At 42.5% G+C, this 22,410-nt stretch overlaps 1 protein-coding gene across 2 annotated transcripts in view; it reads left to right on the forward strand.

Moving 5' to 3' along the window:
* Window positions 1-7,676: 7,676 nt before the first annotated feature.
* VPS54 (VPS54 subunit of GARP complex) overlaps window positions 7,677-22,410 on the forward strand; it is a 46,994-nt gene continuing 32,260 nt past the window's right edge. The window contains exons 1-6 of one of the 2 annotated variants that reach the window (XM_005525397.3): window positions 7,677-7,760; window positions 8,098-8,181; window positions 16,429-16,590; window positions 17,437-17,678; window positions 19,095-19,173; window positions 21,821-21,855. In XM_005525397.3, the coding sequence (XP_005525454.1) occupies window positions 16,455-16,590; window positions 17,437-17,678; window positions 19,095-19,173; window positions 21,821-21,855 (492 nt within the window). In that variant the 5' untranslated portion in view covers window positions 7,677-7,760; window positions 8,098-8,181; window positions 16,429-16,454. Of the gene's footprint in view, window positions 7,761-8,097; window positions 8,182-16,428; window positions 16,591-17,436; window positions 17,679-18,172; window positions 18,247-19,094; window positions 19,174-21,820; window positions 21,856-22,410 lie in introns of those variants that run through there. The other variant, XM_088053295.1, reaches the window with a different exon arrangement.

Raw genomic sequence — 22,410 nt, forward strand, 5'->3', positions numbered from 1 at the left:
TTTTGCAAGTTTGAGATGCAAGTTTCTTTGCACCAGCTGATTTAAAAATATGTTGTTCATTATGTAACCACAGATGCATGCAAGGTCCTCTCCTTCATTCATCTGCCCTGTGGCAGGGTCAGTTCTACCCAAATACTTCTTCCAAGTGTTTAACATGCTTAATCTTTGAAAATCTGCAATAATGGACACTCCACCACATCTCCAGGCAGCCTGGTCCATGGTTCAGTTATAGAACTCATAAACTCAGATGTAGTATAAAATTGTAGAACTCATAAAGTTGTATCTACTAAAGTAAACTGAGGAGCAAGTTTGGACCAAATATCTACCTACTGTTTGGGGTTTGCTTTCTTAAGGAAAAAGAAGCAACTCAAAGCAGAAGCTTTTGTATTCCAGGCACTTCTGCAGAGTTTGGAAATAAAGCAAAAAAGCAACTTCCTGTAAAATGTCTCAATCGGCACCTTCCCCTGTGTGACACTGAATGAACTTGTCCAATAAATAGACCTGGAACAAAAAAAAAAATGGGAGGAAAGGTGCCTACAAAGCCCTACACCTCTGATATTCATTTTATTAAAATTTAACGAGGAGCTATTAATAATGAATGCAGCCAGGAAGATGGGAGAACAGCAGTGGAATGGCCTTGAGATTCCTTGTTAGCCAGATTTCTCTACAGAGCTGGGAAAGAGGAGGGCAGCTTTCAAAGGATGAGAGGGCTCCTGTGAGGAACAGCTGGAAGCAGCAGTCTGCAGCAGGGTCTGTGGGCTATGTACATTGGTGGGAGAGTATTTTAAGTGTTTTTTTTCATTAAAAGCTGAACTGGGGGTGAGTTGTATGCATGTCCTGTAAGGAAAAGATGCTCCTGGATTCCAATGCCTTGAGTATAGCGTGGGGAATTGGGGTCATTTCCTCACTGATGGTGATTTCATGTGTGAAGTTAACTCTGTCTCCCTGTGTCTCCTATCCCACACAGTATTATCTACCCAGAAATCCAGTCTCCTAGCTCTTCAGCCAGACTTTGGGAGCTGATGTTCCCATGGCAGTGGCTGATGAGACACACAGAGCTGGGGACGTGATGGATGTTACACCTTGAGCATAAACAATTCCACTGCCTGTTCACCTCACAGCAATCCTGTCTGGACTGTTTCCTTTGGTGGCTGCCTTACCCAATGTGATTCAAGGGGAGATGCAGCACATCCGTGACTTCCCTTTCCCAGTTGCCAGGCCAGCTGCCTTATCAAAGAGAGGAATGGAGCTGATTAGACACGGCCTGTTGGGTTTTTTTAAGCCCCTAGCAGTTGCTTTAAGGCTTATGTGGATCTTTAAGATTAATTAATGCTGTACTTGGACATCCTCCTAAATATTGCTAATAGGTTCTCTGGTCCTGTGGGACCTCTTCTATTCCCTGGAGTTTATCGTGTCATTCATTTGACACCAGTTTGATGTGTTTCTTGAAGGTTCCAGAGTAAACTTTACTTGGCCTTGCTGAGTCTGGATTCCTCTCATCTCTCTTAGCTGTTGTTTAAGCTTTTCTCTTCCTCATCTGGCCTGTATTTCCTGTCTCTGGTTCCTACTAGGAAGCGTGTTAATAAGCATCTGGATGCCATTAACATGTTTTGTGAGAACAGAAGCAGGATAAAAAGTAGAAATTGAAAGCAGAACCTATGTAGAAGTAAATCTGTGTTCTTTAGTGTTTCCATCAGGAGCAGCCTCCCATAAGAAGATATCTTTGCATCTTTCTCATGCTTGTGAAACAGACCCCTAGGCCTGACTAATCCCAGTCATGTAGGTATGAAAACACAGTTTGTACAAGGGAGCTGCTATGTGGCAATGAGACATGCTTCCAAAGACCCAGAAGGTGTTAGAAAGATCTTGGCTGTGGTCATCTCAAAAAACCCTGTTCCAGTAAGCATTCCTCTTCTGGAACAAATGGGGCAGGACAGAAGAGTGCTGATCACATTTCTCCTTACTTTTCAGGGCTGGGTGAATCCACAGAGCATATCTGAGTCTCTTTTGAAAAGTCACCAGCAGATGAAGTAATTTGAGGCCTCACCCACACCACAGTTTATTCAGCCAGCTGCGTAGGTCTCTTAACAGAGGTGCTTTTCAATACAGCATGTCAAGCACTGAGAAATGTCACTTTGATTTTGACATACTCCCCACCAAGTGTGATGTGTTTTCTGTTGTGTGTTGTTGTCAAGGTGAAGAAATTAATTAGCATGGATTTTTAATTGCTTCAGTGTTGAACTCTGATATAAGCTGGAAGGGAAACATCATCCTAGATGAATAAAGACGTGGTGCAAGAGCTGATCACCCTCTGGTGAGAAGCCAAGCTCTCCAAATGCAAGATGCAAGGAGGATATTTCAATGTTGTTTCTGTCTCTAGCTGCATTGAATCAGTTGCTGGGCTCATACAGAGGCTTCTGCTGGATCCTAGCAGGCGCCAGGGGACAAGAAAAGACACGATTGTCTGAAATCCAGGTACTCCTCATTTCTGGAAGTCTGGGGAAAGGCTGCCATCTGCTGTAATGCAAAGCGGTTGCTGGAAATACATTTGACTTAAATCCCAGCAGTCCCGTTGAAGCTGAGATGAGCTCAGAGTGGGAACAAAGTAAAACAAGTGAAGACAAACTGTGCACTTAAAGACCTGGTGATGCTTTTCACACAGATCCCTCTCCTAATAATGGCTGTTACCTAGCATGCCCTTAGAGGAAAAAAATTTCCCCTATGCTCCCCCCCTGCTTTAATCCCTGGGATTTTCAGTCAAGGTCAAAGAGAGGACTGAGGCACCATTCAGAAAGCTGCTGGCTGGGCCAGCCTGCAGTGAGGGTACTGCTTCCTCAATTTAATATAGGCACCCACGTCATTCCACAGCCTCTCAGCTGCAGAGTTCTAAAATGCAGAAAGGCGTGTGGTTTTCCTCTCAGCAGTGTGTGTGATACACTAGCTGCAAGTGAACTTGGCTGTACCCTCTACCTACAGGTCGTGCAACCTAGAGCAGAACGAAGTCTAAAAACATCTACAGTTCAGGGCCTTTATCTCTGATCTTTAAAATAAAACCTGTAGTGAACTCTGTGGTATCTAGGATCAAATTCTTCCCTTTCAAAGTCACTAAGATGCCAGCCCTGCTCCCTTGGTACCAACTTGGTTCACTTTTTCTGCACTTTTTTCTTTTTTTTTTTTTCCAACCATCACTTGCTTTGAAACTGCTTGTTTTGACTCACATGTAACCTCAGAAACAAGAGCTTTTCGCTTGCCTGAGGTGCTGCTTGGACCAGACTGTTTCCCATTACACTTTCCTGAAAACATCCCGCTAGAATCCCTCCTTTTGTAATGTTGGAGTGGCTGTGGCCAGACTCAAAGGGAGCAATGCACATAACAAAGCTAGCCTGGAAAGCTGACATAAAGAAAGCCAGAGCCCCTGATGACTCAGGTATTAATGTACTCCATCAGAATTAAGTGTTGTCTGATCAAATGGGCTCACTCCAGATACAGAAGAAAGAGCTTTTAATTTTACGCAGCCTCTTTACTGGAGACTGAGAGAACCAAGAACTGTGTGAAATGCAGCCACATCTGCAGCATGTCTAAGGTGCTGAGGAATGACTTGGAGCCAGGAGGACTTCTGCTACCCTTGCAGACATGGAAGAATGCATGCCAGGGCATTCAGGAGCAACAGGAGAGATTTGGCATCCCAGTTTTATGGGTTGTCCTTATATTCTGACAGTGTCTTGATGGAATCTATTAAGAAACTGTCCTAGAAAGAGCCATGTGAGGTGGTGGCCCTTGAGGTGGGCCAGTCATGTCTCCTCTACAAAGATCTGATTGTCATCTGTTTGAATTTTGAGAGACAGTAACATTGCCCTATAAAACTGCCATCCCATTCTGTGTGTTCCTGAGCTCCTGTCTTGAAAGGTTTCTCGTGGCACTGAGCACCACGCTCCACTTAAACAAGGCCTGGAAATACGTTCCCTGCTACTGGCATGAAATATTCAGTTTTAATATCCCTTCACATCACTTGAGATAAGAAGAGCAGAAACTCTCCATCTGTCTTCTCTGCACTGTTCATTATTTTACATATTTCTTTTATATCCCTTGCTTCCTCCAAGGAGAGCTTTTCCTCGAAGTTTGGTTGTTCCTATCATTGTTTAATGCTGCTCTTTTAGAGACAAGATTACTCACTACACTCAGGGTTCCTGGGGGACCTGCCCCTCTAATTACATTTAATCACTCTTTTCCCTCACATTCCCTATGGATTGCAGTACCTTCTTCATTTTTTTACAAGCTGAGCAAAGGTTTTCTATGGAAAACTTAAAGCAAGTGGTACCAGGATCCTGTAAGCAAGGACCTTCTGAAACACTATGACATCTCAAGAAAGGAGGCCAGGTGTTCCTAGAGATGACCCAGCTTTTACAATAGTTGGCTGCTAGTTCTGCCACTGAACAGTAATAAGCATTTCCTTATTTTTTTAATGTCTCTTGTATCTGAGAAAACATTGAGCTACTTTGTTCCTTTTACTGTTTGTTTTCTACAGGACAAAACTCACTGTTTCCCATTTCTTTTCCAGGAAGACTCCACTGAAGACTCCTGAGCTGGCTTGAGTGTAGGAAAAAACCCTGTCATATTTCTGTTGTTTTGTAAGAATGCCAGTTTAACTCAAACAGATGAAAAAGCAGCAGTATAAAGATTTTCCTGGCTAAAGCTACTTGGGGTTGGAGTTTTTCCCTGGGAGAGTCTTTGTGGGACTATGTCCTGTGTGCCCAGGGTATGGGTGTTTGTTGGGCTGAGTCACGCTGCCCTGCAGAGCTGACGTGGCCCCTGGCAATCAGAAGGAAGCACAGATATCTGAAATGCTCCCATAAAAGCAGACTTTGTGGACATAAGCTGTACGTGAGGAGGTAGACTGACAACAGCTCAAGTGAACTATGGTTGGCTGACTCAGAATTTCCTCACCTCACCAGCTCTGCTGGTGAAGCGATGGTTGTAAACACCACAGTTCATAAGCCCAGCCACGCCATGTGCCTTCAGGAGCTTTGCTATGCTTTAAACCAGCCTTTCTTCTCAAAGTTTCCACAAGTCACCCACTGAGTCTCCTACAATTTGGAGGAGAGGAGGTTTCTCAGGCTGGACTGGTGTTGTCACTGCCACCACAGGGTTTAGCAGAAAGGTGACAGTCAGAAAAGCAAGCATCAGGAGGCAACCCCATGGCTGTCATCCTTTCCTTCTGATCCACAAAGATGATGCAGCTCTAGTTTATTTTTCCCAGGAGAAACATAGGGCTTTGCTGTTAATACAAAATGAAGCAGAACAGTAACAACATTTAGTTCAGAGATAATGCCAATGAAGCATAAGGTAGAAAATCAAACAGTTTGTTACTTTCCCTGCATGAGCAGGTAACAAGACGCTTTTAATTGCAACTGGAAAACATTAAAGGTCATGGGAGGGTGCTTAAATGTCATTTTGAGGGTATGGCTTTCCCCTGCATCTCTGACACAATGAATCACTGGCTTTGAAAGTACCTCTCTGGTGCAAGAGAAACACAGACCAGAGCTTTTCAACTAGATCAGGGCTCCCTGGACAAGTGTCAGCTGAGGGGTAAGCCAGCTCTATGTAAAGGTCACTTCATGCTAAGCAACTGATGCAAAATTTCTTCTTAAGGCTGTTCTGACAATTCACTGAGATGAACCCGGCAGGACAGCTCCCTGACTCAGTGAAGATGCTGCAAGAACGCTGTGAACCTCAGCAGCTGAGCACTGAGGTCAGTCCTGCACAGCCGGACTTGGCTCTGGCTCAGTTTGCTGACCAGGACTGGACACATTTCAACAGTGAGTGGATCAACCCATGATTCATATAAGGGAGGCATGGAAAATTGTATCCATTCTTCAGGACTCACCTTCAGCCTCAGGCTGACCCACAGGGCTAGAGAGGGAAAAATTGGTTTACCACTAAGTCTGTAGGAAGGGCTTTCCCCTCAAAACCAGCATCTGTAGTTAATAATCACGTACAGCTGCTTCTCTTCTGGGGATTCCCTTTACTTTTGCCTTCCACTCTCTTTCCATTCCCTCCTATCTGTCTCTTTGCTAGTGGAAAGTGGTTATGTAGATACTCTCAGGTCCAATTCCAGAAGGTCAGACTACTGAAAGCAAACTGTGAAGTCCATTTGGGAAAATCCAAACTTTCCAACTCACTTGTGAGTAGCTGCAGGAGCCATGGAGACACCCCCAGCCAGCTGGCAGCAATGCTGAGGCAGGAATGCCATCCTCGACCCACACAGCCGAGGACTTTTGTCTGGGTCAACAGCAAGTAACATAAAGCAGAACTCCTGGGGAGGACAGGGCTAACACCACCTCCCTCCTACAGCCTCTCCTATTTCCCTACCTTTATCCACATGACTTAATTCTGCAAACTCAGTCCTTCTGCAGTCTGGATCAATACACAGCAATCAGTTTTACGCTATGTTTGTGATCTCCTTGCTCACTTTATTGCTGCTGTGTCATGTTTTAGGGATTAGGAGACAGACAGACTCCAACTAATGAGATCCCCAAGGGGAAAAAAAACCCAGAAAAACCCCAAGCCACCATGTTTTGCCCATGTGGAGTGTCTGAGCACAGCAGAGGCTGTAAGGCACAAAGAGATTTCTGCCAGGTAGGGGAAAATATGCTATGAAAATATTGTGAATGACATTTGCAGGTTGCTGGAGGGAAATCCCCACTGGCTTCCTAACAAGCATTTAATATTCAACATAGTTGTGGTTTTTGACTGCTTTTGCTGTTCTAGCTTCCAATGAAGTATGTTTGAGCTGTGCTAATATTAACGCCAGAAAGCCAAAGATGGAATTCTGAAGCATAAGAAGGTACATCTTTATTTTCTAAAGCATGTCTATGAAAGGTATATAATGGATGGCCACTGACACTGAAGCCCACAGTTATGAAGTAACAGTAATATTAAACTAGTCTTTCTTTCTGGTAGTGTCACGTTTTCTGCTCTTTAAACTGGTCAGGTCAGACACGTCTCTCAAGGAAGTCACCAAGGAGTCCCTGATCCCGGTGATACCTCATTTGGGATTTATTGTCCGAGTTTGCAAAAGAAGTTGTACCGAACAAACCTCTGCCAACCTTGACCACCAAGGAGCAGAACATCTTCAGCCCAGTCTGGGGCCAGCACCAGACACAAACACGAGTCAGTAAGCTGCAAGCCCAGGCGTGAACCCATGTAACCCATGGATTTCCACACACGTGCGTTCACGCAGCCCATAGCTATATGCTTATTAAATACAGCCAGAATCTGCTGTTAATCAATCAGGGCTTCCCTGTATTTTGATCACTGGCACAGGACTACGACCGAGAATTAAAGCGTGTTTAAGGCACGATCAGGCAGGAGGCTGCTACTACTTCAGTAGGACCTAACGCGTGCCTCTATTTCAGCAGCTTCTGTGGCCTGGCGGAGAATTACAGCCTAAAATATAAATCTGAGTCAAACCGGCTGCGCAGCATCCGCGGGGGGAGTTCGGTGACGAGGGCTCCCACACGCCGGCCGTGGGCACTGCGGGCCCCCGCGGGCCCAGCACCGAGACCGCACCGCGGGCGGGCGGCGGCAGCGCGGCCCCTTCCGCCGGCCTCGGCCGCGGCTCCTCCCCCGGGCGGTGGCAGAGGCGGGGTCTGGTTCCTCCCGCCGCCGCCCGGGCCCTTCCTGCGCCGCCCTGCGCGGGGGCACCGACGTGTCGCGGCGGAGGAGCCGCGCTAGGCCGCGCATCCCGCCCGGCGCCGCAGGTACAGCGGGGGGGGCCCGGCCCCGCCGCCTCCCGCCCCCGCCCGCCGCCGGGGCTGCCCCGGGGAGCGGCCGCGCAAGTTTAATTTCCCCGGGCGCCCTTTGTGTGGGCGGCCCGGGCGGCCTGGGCCGGGCGGCGGAGCGGAGGGACGCGAGGGGAGGTGGGCGGGGGGGGGGGCCTGCCCGCGGCCCGGTTTCCTTCCTTCCCTGCAAATTCCCGGTCTGAATTTCCATGGTAACCCCGCGGTGGGCAGCGGGCGGTGCCCGCCGGGGGCGCGGGGAGGGCGCGGAGGTGTCGGCGTGAGGCCGGGCCTCCCTCATGCGGTCACTGTCCCGCAGGACCCCGGCAGCATTCCCGACGATGCCACGGGGAAAGATATGACGACGGCCTCCGGGAGATACTCCTGGCGTGTTCTCCATAAGGTATGGGCGGCTCGGGAGCTAACGTTTAGAGCAGGTATTTAGTGGTTTTCTCTGCCGCATGGCAGCCAGGATGGACTGGGATGTGGAGCGCTAAAGGGCTTGGTTCCATAAGCCATATAGGAATGCGATGGTTCCTGGGTTTGTAGATGATCCTAAAATTGTGTGTTGGGAGATTAATTTCTTGCATTTCTTTTTTCAAATACAGTATGTGGGTTTGAGAGGAGTACACATGTGGGATTGTAAAATACCAACCTTCTGTAATCCCATCAGAAACTTTTACCATCTGACTGCCCAGTTTGGGCCTTAGTATGTTGCTGAGTCCCTTTTTCTTCTCTGTTTTTCTTATATTCTCTAAATATTTAGGATTTCTGCTGCAGGACATAGAGTTATCACAATCCAGTATAAATAAGTATAAAACGTCTGTTTTAAAGTCTGTCAAAGTAATTACTGGGCTACAGATTTGCATGTATTTGTTTCTTTTAGTTACTAGCATAGGCGGTATATTGACTTTACTGTCTTACCTGTACTGATGAAATCCTGAATGAGAAGTCCTATGGACTTGAGCAGCTGTTGCTGTGCAACCCGGCAAGAAATTGCTCTCTTACTGAAAAACACAACCGCAGTCTGTTAATTGTAGTGACTGCAGTAATTGCTGTTGTGACCTGAGAGTCAGTGTGACTCTTTGCCTTTGGTAAACTGTAGTGCAGACAAAAGGTCTTGAGATCCTTTGGGTATTAGGTTGGTGTAGGAGAACAGTGCGTAAAATGGACTGACAGGAGATCCACCGCTGTTCACGCAGAAGTTACTGGGCAGCCTCCCCAGTGAGGCCAGAAGGTTGCACAAGAGGCATCTCTACCTCTCCCATCGCATTTGTCAGTAACAGGATCTGTCCCAAGTGTCCCTCTGTCTTCAGCACCATCTTTATCTGTAGTGGGAGTCTGGCATGTGTGCAGGAATCTTGCCTTGTTGGCAAGCACAAACTTCATGGGAGGAGAAGGAGATGCGCGTTTCCAATGTTGAAGGAAGATATTGTTTGCCTGGAAAATGTCAGGAATTGCTAGAAATGAGTGGAGAAAGCAGACTGCAGGCTTCTCTTTGGCAGTTTGAGCAGGAAGAGGTTGGGAACTGGAATCATGATCATGTAGGTATTGTTTCTTCTTTTGGGGCAGCAACTCTGTGAAGAGGCCACTTCTGCTTTCCTTCTACAGAGTTTGGGGAAAATGAGGAGCTGTGAGTCTGAAGAAGAGAGAAGGCCCATGAGCATCATAGCATCCTTCCTGTTGAGAGGCTCACAGTTTTACTGTGGTTTTCTTTCTCCTTTTTTTTCTATACACTTTGTTTATTCCTTGTCTTTGTTTTATGAATGGAGCAGAAAGAGTGAGCAGGTGAGCATGAGTGTGGATATTGGACATAGATATTTCTGCAGCTTCATATGAGTAAGTCCAAGACATATTTACCAGCAGATCTAGGATTTGTCTTCCTATTTTTAGCTTTCTGCACCCACCTCACCTAGGTGCTAGATTTAAGAAAAGACACCTGAATATTCTCTGCAGAAGATAAAGAATTTTTAATGTGTTTCCCTCGTACTCAAAACTGACAGGTCCATGTACTGATCAGATGTTCCAAAGAAGTACTCACACCTAGTAGCTTAAATATCTTTCTCTATCAATCTGGTTCTTAAATTTAAAAAAAAGGGTCCATTTTGGATGTGTGTGGGTGTGTGTTAGGGCTAGAATATTAGAATTGGAGTAGCATATCTGACACCTTGCAACATATTAGATGAGAGTTTCCATCATTTTTATAGAGTCGCTGTAAGCAGCAGTATAAGACCTTCCTTTTGTTTTTTGGCATTCTAGGTGTAGCATGACCATTCTGGGTTTTATGCCATGGAATTATTCATTCTTTTTGTCAACAGAAGCTGTTTGAGAGATGAAAAGGAAGTGATGTGAATAGAGGTGATCAGTTTTGTTTATCTTCTGTTGGGCAGGTATTAATTTTAATACAAGGACTATCAACAGACACGGGTGGCACACTGTTGCTCACCAAGTTAAAGTTCAGGTGGTCTTGTTTGCAGAGTACCTGGCCTGTAGAGAGACAGTGGACTGGCATCCTCTGTCAGGACTTGATGTGAAGTGCACTGGGCCTGCTTTTTGATAGTCTCTGGTTGCAGCTTTATGCATGATGTCAAACTGTGAAATATTTTTATTTGGCTCCCTCATAGCCAGGACTTGGGCAAGGCTTCAGAAAGACAAAATTCCCATGAAAATTCATAGTTTTAGGAGGTTATTTTCTGAAGAATAAGTGGAGCCTAGCCCTGCTGATGATGGCAAGTGGAGGGGCTGTACAGGGAATCGTACTGTTGACGCAAATTGCCGTGAGCATCTGTCAGACTCCTTTTGTCACGTCAGGACCTCAGTGTTGGGATTTTTGCCGAGGCTGGTGCAGTTCTTCTGCCTTTTCTCCACATATCACTGCTCTGCAGTCTGCCTTTGACAGACTCATAGCAGGAATGCCTACTGGGGCTCCTTGGTCTTTGTTCAGCTGTGTGGACCTCTCTGGAGCTCTGTAAGATGCTCATATTTCACTGTTTTCCAAGGGGTAAGGCACACTCTAATGCTGATGCCTGGAAAAAAGAGTACAAAGAGACTTCTCTCATCTTGTGTGTGATAGTGTGGGAAACTAACCACAAGGCCTTTTCTGATATATATTTTTACTGCTTTGATGATTGTTTCTGAATGATTCTGACACCTCTGGTGCAGAAGAACTGGGTTCATAATGAACTAAATAGCTGTAGGTCATTATTCTGTTTCTCCAGCACAGAATCTGCCTTTTGATTTCAAATTAGTGTTCAGCACTGGGAGGTTTGGTTTCCAGATGAGAGGAAGTACATTTGCTACAGTGGGTACATCACAAGTGTTTCATATAATTGTTTATTTGGTACCTGAATGAAAGTGAAATACTACTTTCCAGATAGTTTGTCTAAAAGGAGATAAATTGCTTTCCAGTTTTTGACAAAATATTTACACTTGTGGATTATTTTAAGTAATAACATATTATTCAGTGATAGGACATTTTGGAGTAATTATTTTCAGAGGATCTTATTCTTCTGTTTAAAGAAGTGAAGCTCAGCTACAAGTTTTTTCTTATTTCTTTTTTTTTTTTTTTTTTTTTTTTAATCTGCTGTTCATGTGGCTACAGCTGGGAAGGGCAAAAGAAACCAGTACAAAATGTAATAATATGAAAGTCAGATGTTGTTTTATCCTGGCCTTGTAGGCTACCCATGGTGCTTTGCAGTTGGGATGCAGCTGTTCTGTTCTTTCTTTGGAGTCACTACCACTTTTTCTTGCCTGTTTCCCTGTTTGAGGAGAGTGTTTTGAGATGGCCTTGTGAAAGAGACAATTTAAGGGGCGGGTGGAGGCATTACTCTTTGGGCTATTCAAGTGCTCTTGCTTTTCCACAGTCCCCATTTTGCAGCTTGCTGGGAAGGTAACACAGTCTGAGGAGTTACAGAATCTGCTGGGGCATAACAGCATGTGTGGCTAAGCAGGGCTGATGGGAAATGCAGGTAACTGGTACATTGCTTCTTTGTTGGGTTGATTTCATCCCAGCGAGGCTCACCTGGGTGGTTATCAGTCATGCTAACTTTGCAGAGAAGGTTCACCCTCAGTGTGAGAGTACAAGATTTGGGATACTGTTGGGATGTGCAGAATGCACTCAAATACATTGTTTTTTTGTGAATACAGATATGTTTATTAGGCTCTCAGAAAGGCCAGGCTCATATGGTCTCTTCTCTAAGTTGTGTGAAGAGGTTTCATGTTGGAGTGTGCTCCAAATGTAGGTGGCTTGCCATGGGGACAAGTCACAGCTCTCCTTGTCATTCCCCTGACAGTCATCATCTTTGTCCTCTGAAACCCCAGGGTGGAAGCAGGTGTTCATGAAACGGCTTGGGTTAGCAGAACAGCTCCCGCAGCTTTAACCTCAGTCTCTGAAACTGCTTAAATGTTTCTGCTCCAAGCAGAAACCTTGGCTCCCCTGCTGCAGCAGAGATGCCTGTCTCAGGGCACCACGATCAAGCATGGAAATTTCAGCCTGAGGAATTAGCTGGTTAAAAAAAAAGTGAAAGCTTGTGCTAGTGCAGTCTGGCTCACATTGCCTTACAAGGGAGCAGTGGTGTACTTTACTCGTACCATGGTTGCCCTGTTACAGGGTGAAATCCTGCTGATTTAGCAAAAAGACCTGTGTAATAATACATAGGGAGAGTTCAACTTTTGAGGACTGAGTAAATATATAAGGCAAATAACAACATGCCATTTATTAGCTGTTGAGGTCCTGGAAGGAGTCCCTTGTGCATTTTTATCTTAGTTATGCTTCAGGTATGCTTTTCTTTAATAAGTGTCTTTGGTATTTATCATATCTTCTAGAAATGGTGCAATATCTTGCTTTAGCTTGACTTGTGGGTGGCTTCTGATAGTTTTCTATTCCAAAGCATGTTGGGTATCCAGAAGAGTGCTTGAAATATTTTCATTTCATGTTGTTGCCAAAGCCATGACAAGCAGCAGGGACTTTAGCATGCCATTTGTGTTCACAGAGAAACTTCTCCTGCTTTACCTTTGGGGTGCAGAGCATACCCCTTGAAAAGTGCCTGCTGGTGTCCAAGTGTGGTTCCTTGTGGACAATGGGGAATACTTGAAGGAAAGCTTGCTCAGTGTTGCATGTTCACTTGGAACCCTGGGGGCTCTTTCCCCTGAGCACTGAGTGTCTTGTCTTAGGTGTCACTATTTTTGAAGCTAAAATAAAATTTAGAGAGCAGATGCTATGGATGATACTGAAGAAGCAAAGCGTGTGAATAATTACACTCAGAATATGGGAAGGCAGTTTCTGAAGAACTTTTTGTACAAGTCCTGACACTTAGAAAAATAAACACGTTCTCCAGAGTTACAACCACCCTGTGCAATTACTTCTGAGTAATACACTTGGTTGTTGTGCTCTCTTCCAACAGCTGAAACCTTGGGTGTGAAACTCAAGAGTCACAGCGTAGTCATCTCAGAAATAACCTCATGTGATTAATGCATTGCTAGCTCACAGATCTGCTGTTTCGCTGACTGTGCAGTATCCAAATGTGTGGCTCTTACTCTTGTCACCACAGTATTTTGTTCCATGCTGTGTTGTACAGCTGTGTCATATTGTACTTGCTGAGCACGTTGCTGAACAAGAATGTTTTTAAAGAGGAGGCTGTAAGTTGAAATGCAACTCTGTATGCTCAAACTATAGGAATACTGTGAATTCAGATCATCAAAGCTATTTTCATTGTTGCCATGGCTGATTTGGTTTAAGTTCAGCAGTATAAAGTCATTACAATGACAGTGTAATTTAATATAATCTTTTTAAATGAGGAAATTAATACAGTGTGTACAAAATAGATGTAATATATTGAAGGCGTGTTGCAAATAGAGCCATAATCCTGGGTTCCAGGTTCCATAACTACTCTTACGTCTAACCTCAAAACGTTTTTTTTAATTGCATTAGTTTAATACACATTTCTAGACAAAATGTGAGTAAATTATGGTGATTACTGGAGAGAACACAGTTGATCTAACCCATTTTAATTGTATATAATTTAAACACTGATGTGAGGAAGTTACACAGTTGCATATTCTTACTACAGCCATATGTTCTTTTAAGTAAGAGACTCAGGGGACTCACCATTTCATAATTCACTCTGCACAGTTAATGCAGTTAACTGCATTTACCTGCCTGTCATTCTGCACAGTTAGTGCAGTTAACTGCATTTACCTGCCTTTCACTTGCATGGGAAATTGAATGAGTTAAAATACTCTGCAGAAATTTTGTTCTGTATTAACACTGAGTTTCATTTTTTTTGGTATGTTTAAATCAGGAAATTTGTATATCATTGTGTATTTTAAAATGCTAATTTGGGGGCTAGTTATAGATTCATTTGTCTATAAAATGTTTAGTAATGGAGCACAAGGAGCTGCTGTTCTGTTGGTGAATAAATTAAATTAAATTTTTTAGTTTTGGGTAAGGTTAGTGCACAGAGATGAGTGTAGGGCAGGATTTTTGCCTTTATATGGGCTTGGCACATATTCCTTTGTAACGTGGATTTAATTCAGGTACTGTTGTCCAGTTTTCTCTGTCTTTCTGAAGTTATACTTTTTTGGGCAATTTAAGGACTGCATTTTGAGGAATGCCTGGTTTTGGGCAGTGCAGAGAATAGTTTTTTCCTGTGCAGATGTGGTTGTTCATTTGGGTTAATTGTCCACAAGGTCCTGACTTATGAGGGAACTAGAATAGCTGCTAGCATGAATAATTTAGTACAGCATCAGATTGCATGCCAGTTAAGAAGGCCTCTGCCAATGAAGCCTTATATCTTGTTGAAATCCACTCAACAGTATGAAGGTTACTGCTTGCACTGGTATTTTATTGTACTCCTTTCATTTTATTTTGAGATTTGTCAGTGAATATTTCATGGTGATAAGTAAGGAAAATACCTATGCAAGAGTAGGTAGAACTTGTTTGTGAAATGCTGAGGTGTTGAGCTACTCTCGAGTCTTAAATTTTCTTTTAAATTTTTGATTAGCGTCACACAGATAGCATTTTCTCCACTCAGATTTATGTAGTTGAGACAATTCATATCCTAGACAATTCTTTTAGATGGTACTTCATTGTGGGAACAGAGAAAGGCTTAATGAAAGGCTTGCAAAAGTAACAGGATTTCACTGCTTTCTACAAATTGCCCTAGTTGCTCGTACATCTGACTAGAGCTGACTGTGACTCATATTACAGAGGCTTTTTCAGGAGAAAAACTGCAAATACAGCACGTTGAAGCACTTCCAAGTGCAAAAAACTTTACTGTATGCCTTGAGGAGCAATACCAAGGAGACTTAGTCATGGCAACGTAGCACTGGATGTGTTTTTTAAGAGTGCTAAAATAATAACTGTTTTGTCATCGTATACTAGATTTTTCACAAAACCACCCTAAAACATTTGTGAAGAACTTAATGAAGAAGTTATTTTGGAAATGTCAAGGGAATACATAAGAATATGAAAATGCAATAAAAATATTGGAAAAGGGTTTTGTGGGGCTTTTGGGTGAGAGAGATTAGTGCTTTATGGTATTTAAGGAAGATCTATCTATCAGATATCTGGGAATGTTTTTTGTCTGACTGTTACCATTCTCTGTCTGCTAGTAAGTTTTTCTTATTATGGGCCTCTTCATTGGGATGCTCTGTTATAGTTGAACATCTCTTTTAGAATTGTTTTGTAGGCCACTTTCAACCTCGATTAGAAAGTAGAACCTTTTCTTTTTCTTTTCCAAATGAGATTTTTAATATGTGTGATGCTGCTGGAAGCTGACACAGTGAGATACAACATCCCTTGGTGCCTGTTTTAGCCCTTGAAGATAAAATTGGTCTTTAATCTTCTTGTGCTCCTTCACAGGGTAGTGAGCAATTTGAGTGCCCATTATGGGTTATTAGTTAAGTGCTTAGATTTTGCTAGATGTGTTTAATTTCTCCTTAAAGGTGAGGATCCAGATGGGTCCCTTTGAACAGGCACTCCTTGAGCTGTACAGCTTTAATAAACTCTCAAACCTCTAATAGTTGTACTGCTGTCTGATATTTTGATGGAGATGCAGTTTCCTTTACAGGTGGAAAGAACTTACTAAGATCAGCCCTGGTATAAAATTTTTAAGGCTATTTATTTTCAAATTGGGATCTTAAAATTGAACTGAAAATTAGTGGGACTTTGCTTACTCTGGAGCTTTTTGATCTATGATTTAATTGTCTTCCCTGTGCAAATACATGATGCTGGAATAAACTGCACTTTACTAGGCGGCCATAGAAGTTGAATTGTCAGTTTTCCTGATTCAAATACAAGATTTCCTGATATTTGAGAGGAAATTCTACTGTGAATGTATGCACTATGGCTGCAATAGTTATGGCAACAAAGGAAGAAGTGCCTGAAAAACTTGCTTTTTTTCCTTAATGTAACATTTTATTAGTGCTGTGCACAAGGACAGGCTGTCCTCCAAACCCACAGGTGTGTGAGGAACAGACTATGAAGTTACATTCTGCCATTTATTTTTATGCTTAAAATAAACTTTCTCCTGTTGTTGAAATGTGTCAGCTGAAGTATTGCAGTTAAAGACAATACTGGAGTGTCATTGTTTTGATACAGCATGTCCCCAGAGCTTTATTAAAGCCTTGATATCTCTTGTTTCCTATTTAGCTTTTATCAAGTGGTGATTTTATGCAATGGCATCAAGCCACAGTTCTTCACCAGTGCCTCAGTCAAACAGCAGTGATGCTTTCTTTAAAAAAGAAGTGGACGCCACGAAACGCTTTCACCCTGTGCAGTCCCTGCCGGACGTGTGTCCCAAGGAACCCACAGGTAATGCTGGTGTGCAGGGAGAGGGAGAAAGCAGCTCAATTTGCTGAACCATTGCTAGCTATCCAGTCAATATTTCTTGTATACTGGGTGTAGTGTACTAAGGCATAGTCTTATTTCCAACCATGCTGTGATTCTTTTTTATACCACCCAGTGTCCCTTTGGAGCAATAGGAGAGACTATTTGCAGCTTGTTTTAAGATGCCCCCATTATAGGTGGGACTTCGCTTGCATGATTCCACATTACAGCTGTGAACCATATTCCATGTAAGAAGAGGGTGCAGTCTGACAGAGTTGGTAGCAGACATGTCCTGTGTGCTTGGAGCCTGGCTGCATTCCTTCTGGGAGATATCCCAGCCCTTCTGCAGGAGGAAGCAAGTGACCTGTCTGTAGTACTAAGTCTCTGGTGCTGTTGTTAAACCAGATTTTAGGTCACAATTCCAGCTGTTGTGTTGCACTAAAGCTCGGTTTACCCAAAGGAGTAGGTGGGATGGGATCTTAAGAATTATGACACATACTAACGAATTACAGCTGTCATTCTGATCAAGATCAGATTATTGGAAATATGTTTGTGGTTGGAATCTTTTTCTCATCAGTAGAAGCTAATGTTGAACTGAATCTATTTAATGAGTGTCAGTACACCACTTCTGTGTTCAAATTTGAGTTGGTTAATCTCATAGAAGAAATACAAGGTGAATTGTTGCAGAAGGAGAGTATCATCTGTCATTTGCATAGATAATTCTAATCTATATGTAATTGGTAAAATATGGTTTGCTTAAGAACCACATTTTAGCAAAAGCTACATCTTTGTTTCTCACCCTAACAAACTGTCTTGTCTTTTGTGCTGCAGGCAATCCCAATAACTTACATGACAGCCCATCTCTAGTTGTGGATCAGCAAAGATGGACTATTTATCATTCCAAAGTCAATCTCCCAGCAGCACTAAATGATCCTAGGTTAGCAAAAAGGGAATCTGATTTCTTTACAAAAACATGGGGAGTGGACTTTGTGGACACTGAAGTCACGCCTTCATTCTACCTCCCACAGATCACCAAGGAACATTTTGCATCATACCAACAGGAAATCACTCCGGTAAGAACCCCCAGTTAGGTGCACATAGTCCTAAGGACCAGAAAGAGATCCTTCTTCTAATCTGGTTGTCTCTGCTAGTAGCCTATTGTATGGTTAGCTGATAATTAGATTTTTCAGTGTTGGTTGGGTCTGCGTTAGACATTTCTGGTTTTATAATCTCAGAACCCATCATATCGAAAATACTCTCTGAATTGTCCTGAGGCAATTTCATGTTATTTTTAACTTCTCTTTCTGAGTACTGAGCTCTGCACCAGGACTTGCCATTCATATTTATTCTTTCTGGTCGTTAATCCTTTTTTTCTGTAAGGACTGTTTAAGGATTGGGCTCTACAATGCAGCATAGTGTTCTCCATAGACCTGTGGATCAAATGACTACATGCTGCGAGGGTTGGAGATATTTTTTAGGACTCTTCAATCTAAACTTTGCAACATTTATACATGAACTTCTTAAACTATAAAGAGGTCTATTATCTTGATGATTTCTTTTGTAACAGGGAAATGTAAGCTACATCTAAGGACACCAGGACCAGTAGGAGACTTCTACAATCTCTTAAAAATACAAGTGTCAGTAAGTATGTAGTATTCTCTTTTTTTTTTTTTTTTTGACTGAAAGAACATGTAGAAGTCTCCTGCTGTTTTCTGCTTCCTTGGTTTGTAACTTCCTTTTTTTTTTTTGCTGGTTCAGAATTAGCTGCAGGAAGTGTTACTTGTGTAATTATAGTTAAAGACTGTGGGAGAGAATTGTCTATAATTGAACTATTGCCTTTAACATACTCAGCATTTGAAATGTTTTAAGATTTTATTCTTTAAAATTAGTACTTCACACAGTGACTTCTAAATGAAAAAAGATATCGGAGCTGAGCTGTGATGTAGCTTCTAGCACAAATCTGTTGGTGTTCTTTAGAAACAATTTCTCACCGCTGTAATCCCTAGTGGTGTTGAAAATTCGAAGTTCAGCATGATGAAACAAGATATGTGGTTTCAGCAAGGTATTCATTAGTAATATGTGCAAGTAATTTCTACTTTCATCCAATTTGATTTACCAATGAGAAAGGATTCTTTGTGTGTTAGTGTGATTTCTGGATTAGTCAGCAAATGAGTGTTTGTGTATGTAATTACAATTGATCTATGATAGTATATCATTATGTTATTACACCTCTTCAATAACTTCTGTGTTCATTTTCTCTTGAGATGTAAAGATACAGGAAAAAAACAACACATCCACTATAGGCTGAAGTTTTTGGTACCTTTCACCTGGACAAACTTTGTCTGAGCTTACAAGGGGAAGACAGTACTGTGAACTTGCAGAATTATTTTGCATAATTTAGTTGCGTTTCACTGAATGTTTTGCTTCAAATAAAAAAATCTGTGTTTTAAGCTTCAGAATAACTCTTTAATATATTTTCTCTTCTACAGAGAGAGAAAGTTCATGAAAGGTGCAAGAATATTTGTACTCCTAAAGATTCCTTTGACAGGACACTATTACACACTCACGGTACAGTCAAAGCCTTCTTTAGTCATAAAAAAGTGATGTCTTTTTGTATCAGTATGTTATAACATCAGTAGCAAGTGTTATGAATGTTACTCATCATTGATTCTATAATGTACTAATTGTCTCTGTTACTTGCTTGAGATCTTCATGTACAATAATAGCTGATGATTTCTTTGAAACAATAATTGAAAACTCAGACATGGTGGGCTTAGAAGTATTTGTGCCTGCTGCTGGCATTTTATAGGTCAAAACGTTAGTGATACCTGCTTTTAAACTTTTTCTTGGTATGTTTGGATTCATGGCAGGTCATTGTGGCCCTGGCAGTGTTTTGTTTAACTGGTTTTTGTTGTAAGATCCATTGAAATTGCTGCATCAAATTTGTATCACCTGTTGGCTTCTCAGTGAAGAGCTGCAGTGCCATTCCTGTATCTCTGCCATGAGAGTCACGTCATGGCTGAGGTGGGAAATTGTATCTCTACAAAAAGATGATCTAGTCTAGACCATCTGCTCAAACCAGGGCCACCTATGGGAGGACAGTGACCGGTTGGGTTGTGAATCTCACAGATGGAAATAACATAATCTGTCTGGGCAACCTGTTTCAGTGTTTTACCACCCTCCCAGTAGAAATACTTCCTTGTGTTCAAAGGAAATCTTTCACATATCAGTTCCTGCCCATTGCGTCCTGTCCTGGCACTGGGCACCACTCAGAAAAATCAGCTTTGTGTTCTTTGTGCACCCCCTCATCAGGTCTTTAAGCACACTGATCTCCCCTGGGCTTTTCCACCCTAAACAGTCTCTCCTCCTTGTTTCTTGATCATCTTTGTGGCTCTTGACACAATTCACTCCAGTATGTCTAGGTCTGCCTTGTGCTGGGGAGTTCAAACCTGCACGTGAAGGCTGAATTTCAGGACTTCATGGAATTAGTTCAACTAATTGAAAACTAGACAGGAGGGGAAGGCAAGAGGCAAAATAAATTAAAAAAAAAAAAAAAGATATGTAAAAGGAAAAGAAACACTCATAACTTGGAGACAAGTTTTTATTTTTTATTTTAATTTACTTTCTCAAAATCGTTAGCATAAAAGGGTTCATTTATCAGTCCTTATTTGATAAGTCTTATCTATATCAATGTCTACAGGTTATACAGCAAAAAGGATTTGGTTGTTTACTCCTGATCAAGTTATTTCAGTTGACTTTCTTCCTCCTCTTCTGTGCAAAAGTAAACCCTTCTGAGGGTTTTCTCTGTATTGGTGTTACTTTGGAATAACTGTTCCAGAACGAGTCTGTGCTGCATGCTGCAAAATCAAAGTGCCTTCTTCAGTCTTAGTTTAATCCATTTTAAATGAGTCTGAGTGTTTTTAAAAAGAGAAAATTACTGTCAGCAACGTAACTGGGAGTTCCATGTGTAACTGGACAGTTCCTAGCAGAAGCAGCATTTGGTAAACTGAAGCTTGTGATTTTCTATAAATCTGCTGTTACTGTTTCCTGTCTTCCTCCAACTCCATCTCACAAGACTTGGCCTTTCACTTCTTTAAGAATTGGTTTGTCCAAAGGCTCCAAAGGAGGACAGCAGGATGATTCCAAGGTTGCCTTTTGTACTTCAATACAAGTAAAGTGAAAAACAAATGAAGTAAAAACAAAAGAGAGCAGTGTGGGAGCTGATGCTGAGGTAGCACTTGCCATGTTGGTCAGGGTTGAGCAGACTGTCCAGCAGAGATATGGAGTTGCTGCTTTTAAAATCCTCCACTTTTTTGTCCCCCAGTGTGCCCCCTGTTCATAGTGCCCTCTAAAGTAATTAATAAGGGTGGGACAGGGGATTTTGGCTGAAGCTCAAAAATCTGAATTTGCCTTTTCTTCAAGTTCTGCTGGGATATAATGAATTAACTCTTTTCCCAGCTCAACATTCTCACCCTCTGCCATTGTCAGGTCGGCATAGTCCATGGGAATTAGTGCTGCTGTGCTGCTTGCTCATTGCTTGGGACCCTGGCCCGAGCCCTTGTTCATCCTTCTAGACAGTTTTTGTGCACTCAGTCTCCAAGTGCTGTGCAAAAGTGATTATATGGGCAGCTTCAGTCCAAAGCATTAAAACTGGGGTGATGTTAGAAGGATCTTTTACTGGCCTTTGCCAGTGCACTAATGAATGTGAAGTGCTGAGTGGATTGCTTTGTATGACTAACACTGACACTGCCAAAGCAGCCAAGTGCAAGCTCCTTTGAGTAGACTAAGCATGAGACCTGAACTGCAAAGGACAAAAGAGCACTTCAAGGAATCAGAATATGTCAGGTTGGCAGGGACTTCAGAAGACCCTTACTGCAATTGCCATCTCAAAGCCAGTTCAGCTGAGGTCAGGCCAAGCCATGCAAAACTTTACCAAGAAAAATAGAAATAGCCAGAAAATATCTACAAATATATATCCAGATAATCCCCAAAGTACCCAGCCCTTCTGGTCAGCCTGCTCCAGTGCTTGATTGTCCTCATGTCATCAAGGTTCTCCTTGTGTTCAGTCAGAAAGTTTCATTTCAGTTTGTAAGCCTGTTCCCCCTGTGTGAGGAACATCATTGTCTTGAAAACTTCCTCATGGGATTCACTTGTTCAGGGAATAGTTTACCATTGTTTGCTCATGAATGACTACCTGTGTTTTGTTTAATTTTAGATAAATCCAGGACAGATCTGGAGCAAGTACCTAAGGTATGGCTTCTGTGCACTCTGAGCTGTTGTAAGGCTTTCTCACATGAAGTGTTGGATATATGCATGTTCTCTGTTCTTTGTAGAAATTTTGTCCTCGCTGATGACTTGGGTCGATTCTCAAGAGGATCTGTAGTGCTCAGAATTTAAAGACTAAGGATGATTTGCTTTGTCTTTTTTTTTTTTCTTCTTGTTTCCATGGTGTCAATTTTTCTCTTAAAATATAACACAAATACCATGATTTTTTTAATCTTTAAATAAATGAAGTTAAGACCTCAGAGCTGAGCAGAATTAGCCATTCTAGGAGGAAAGGAAAACTGAAGAGTTTGAGAAAAGCTTAAATATCGCCTGGTGTACAACTCAGCGTTAGGTTTAACTGCTTGAATCCTTGATCAAGGATATAAGCATGGAGCATACATGATGTGGGTTTTTGTGTCAGGTTGACAAAAGACACAGCTCCAGATTCCCTTTTAGTCTGAATAATTTTTTTATAGGTACAGTAAGAAGTCAGAGTATTAATATGGGTCAGCATCTCTGTGCCAGTTGTGTAGGCTGTGA

The sequence above is a fragment of the Pseudopodoces humilis genome, chromosome 3 (genome assembly GCF_049639895.1).
Source record: "Pseudopodoces humilis isolate 2021_Gansu_Grassland_sample_001 chromosome 3, ASM4963989v1, whole genome shotgun sequence".
Classification (NCBI taxonomy): Eukaryota; Metazoa; Chordata; class Aves; order Passeriformes; family Paridae; genus Pseudopodoces; species Pseudopodoces humilis.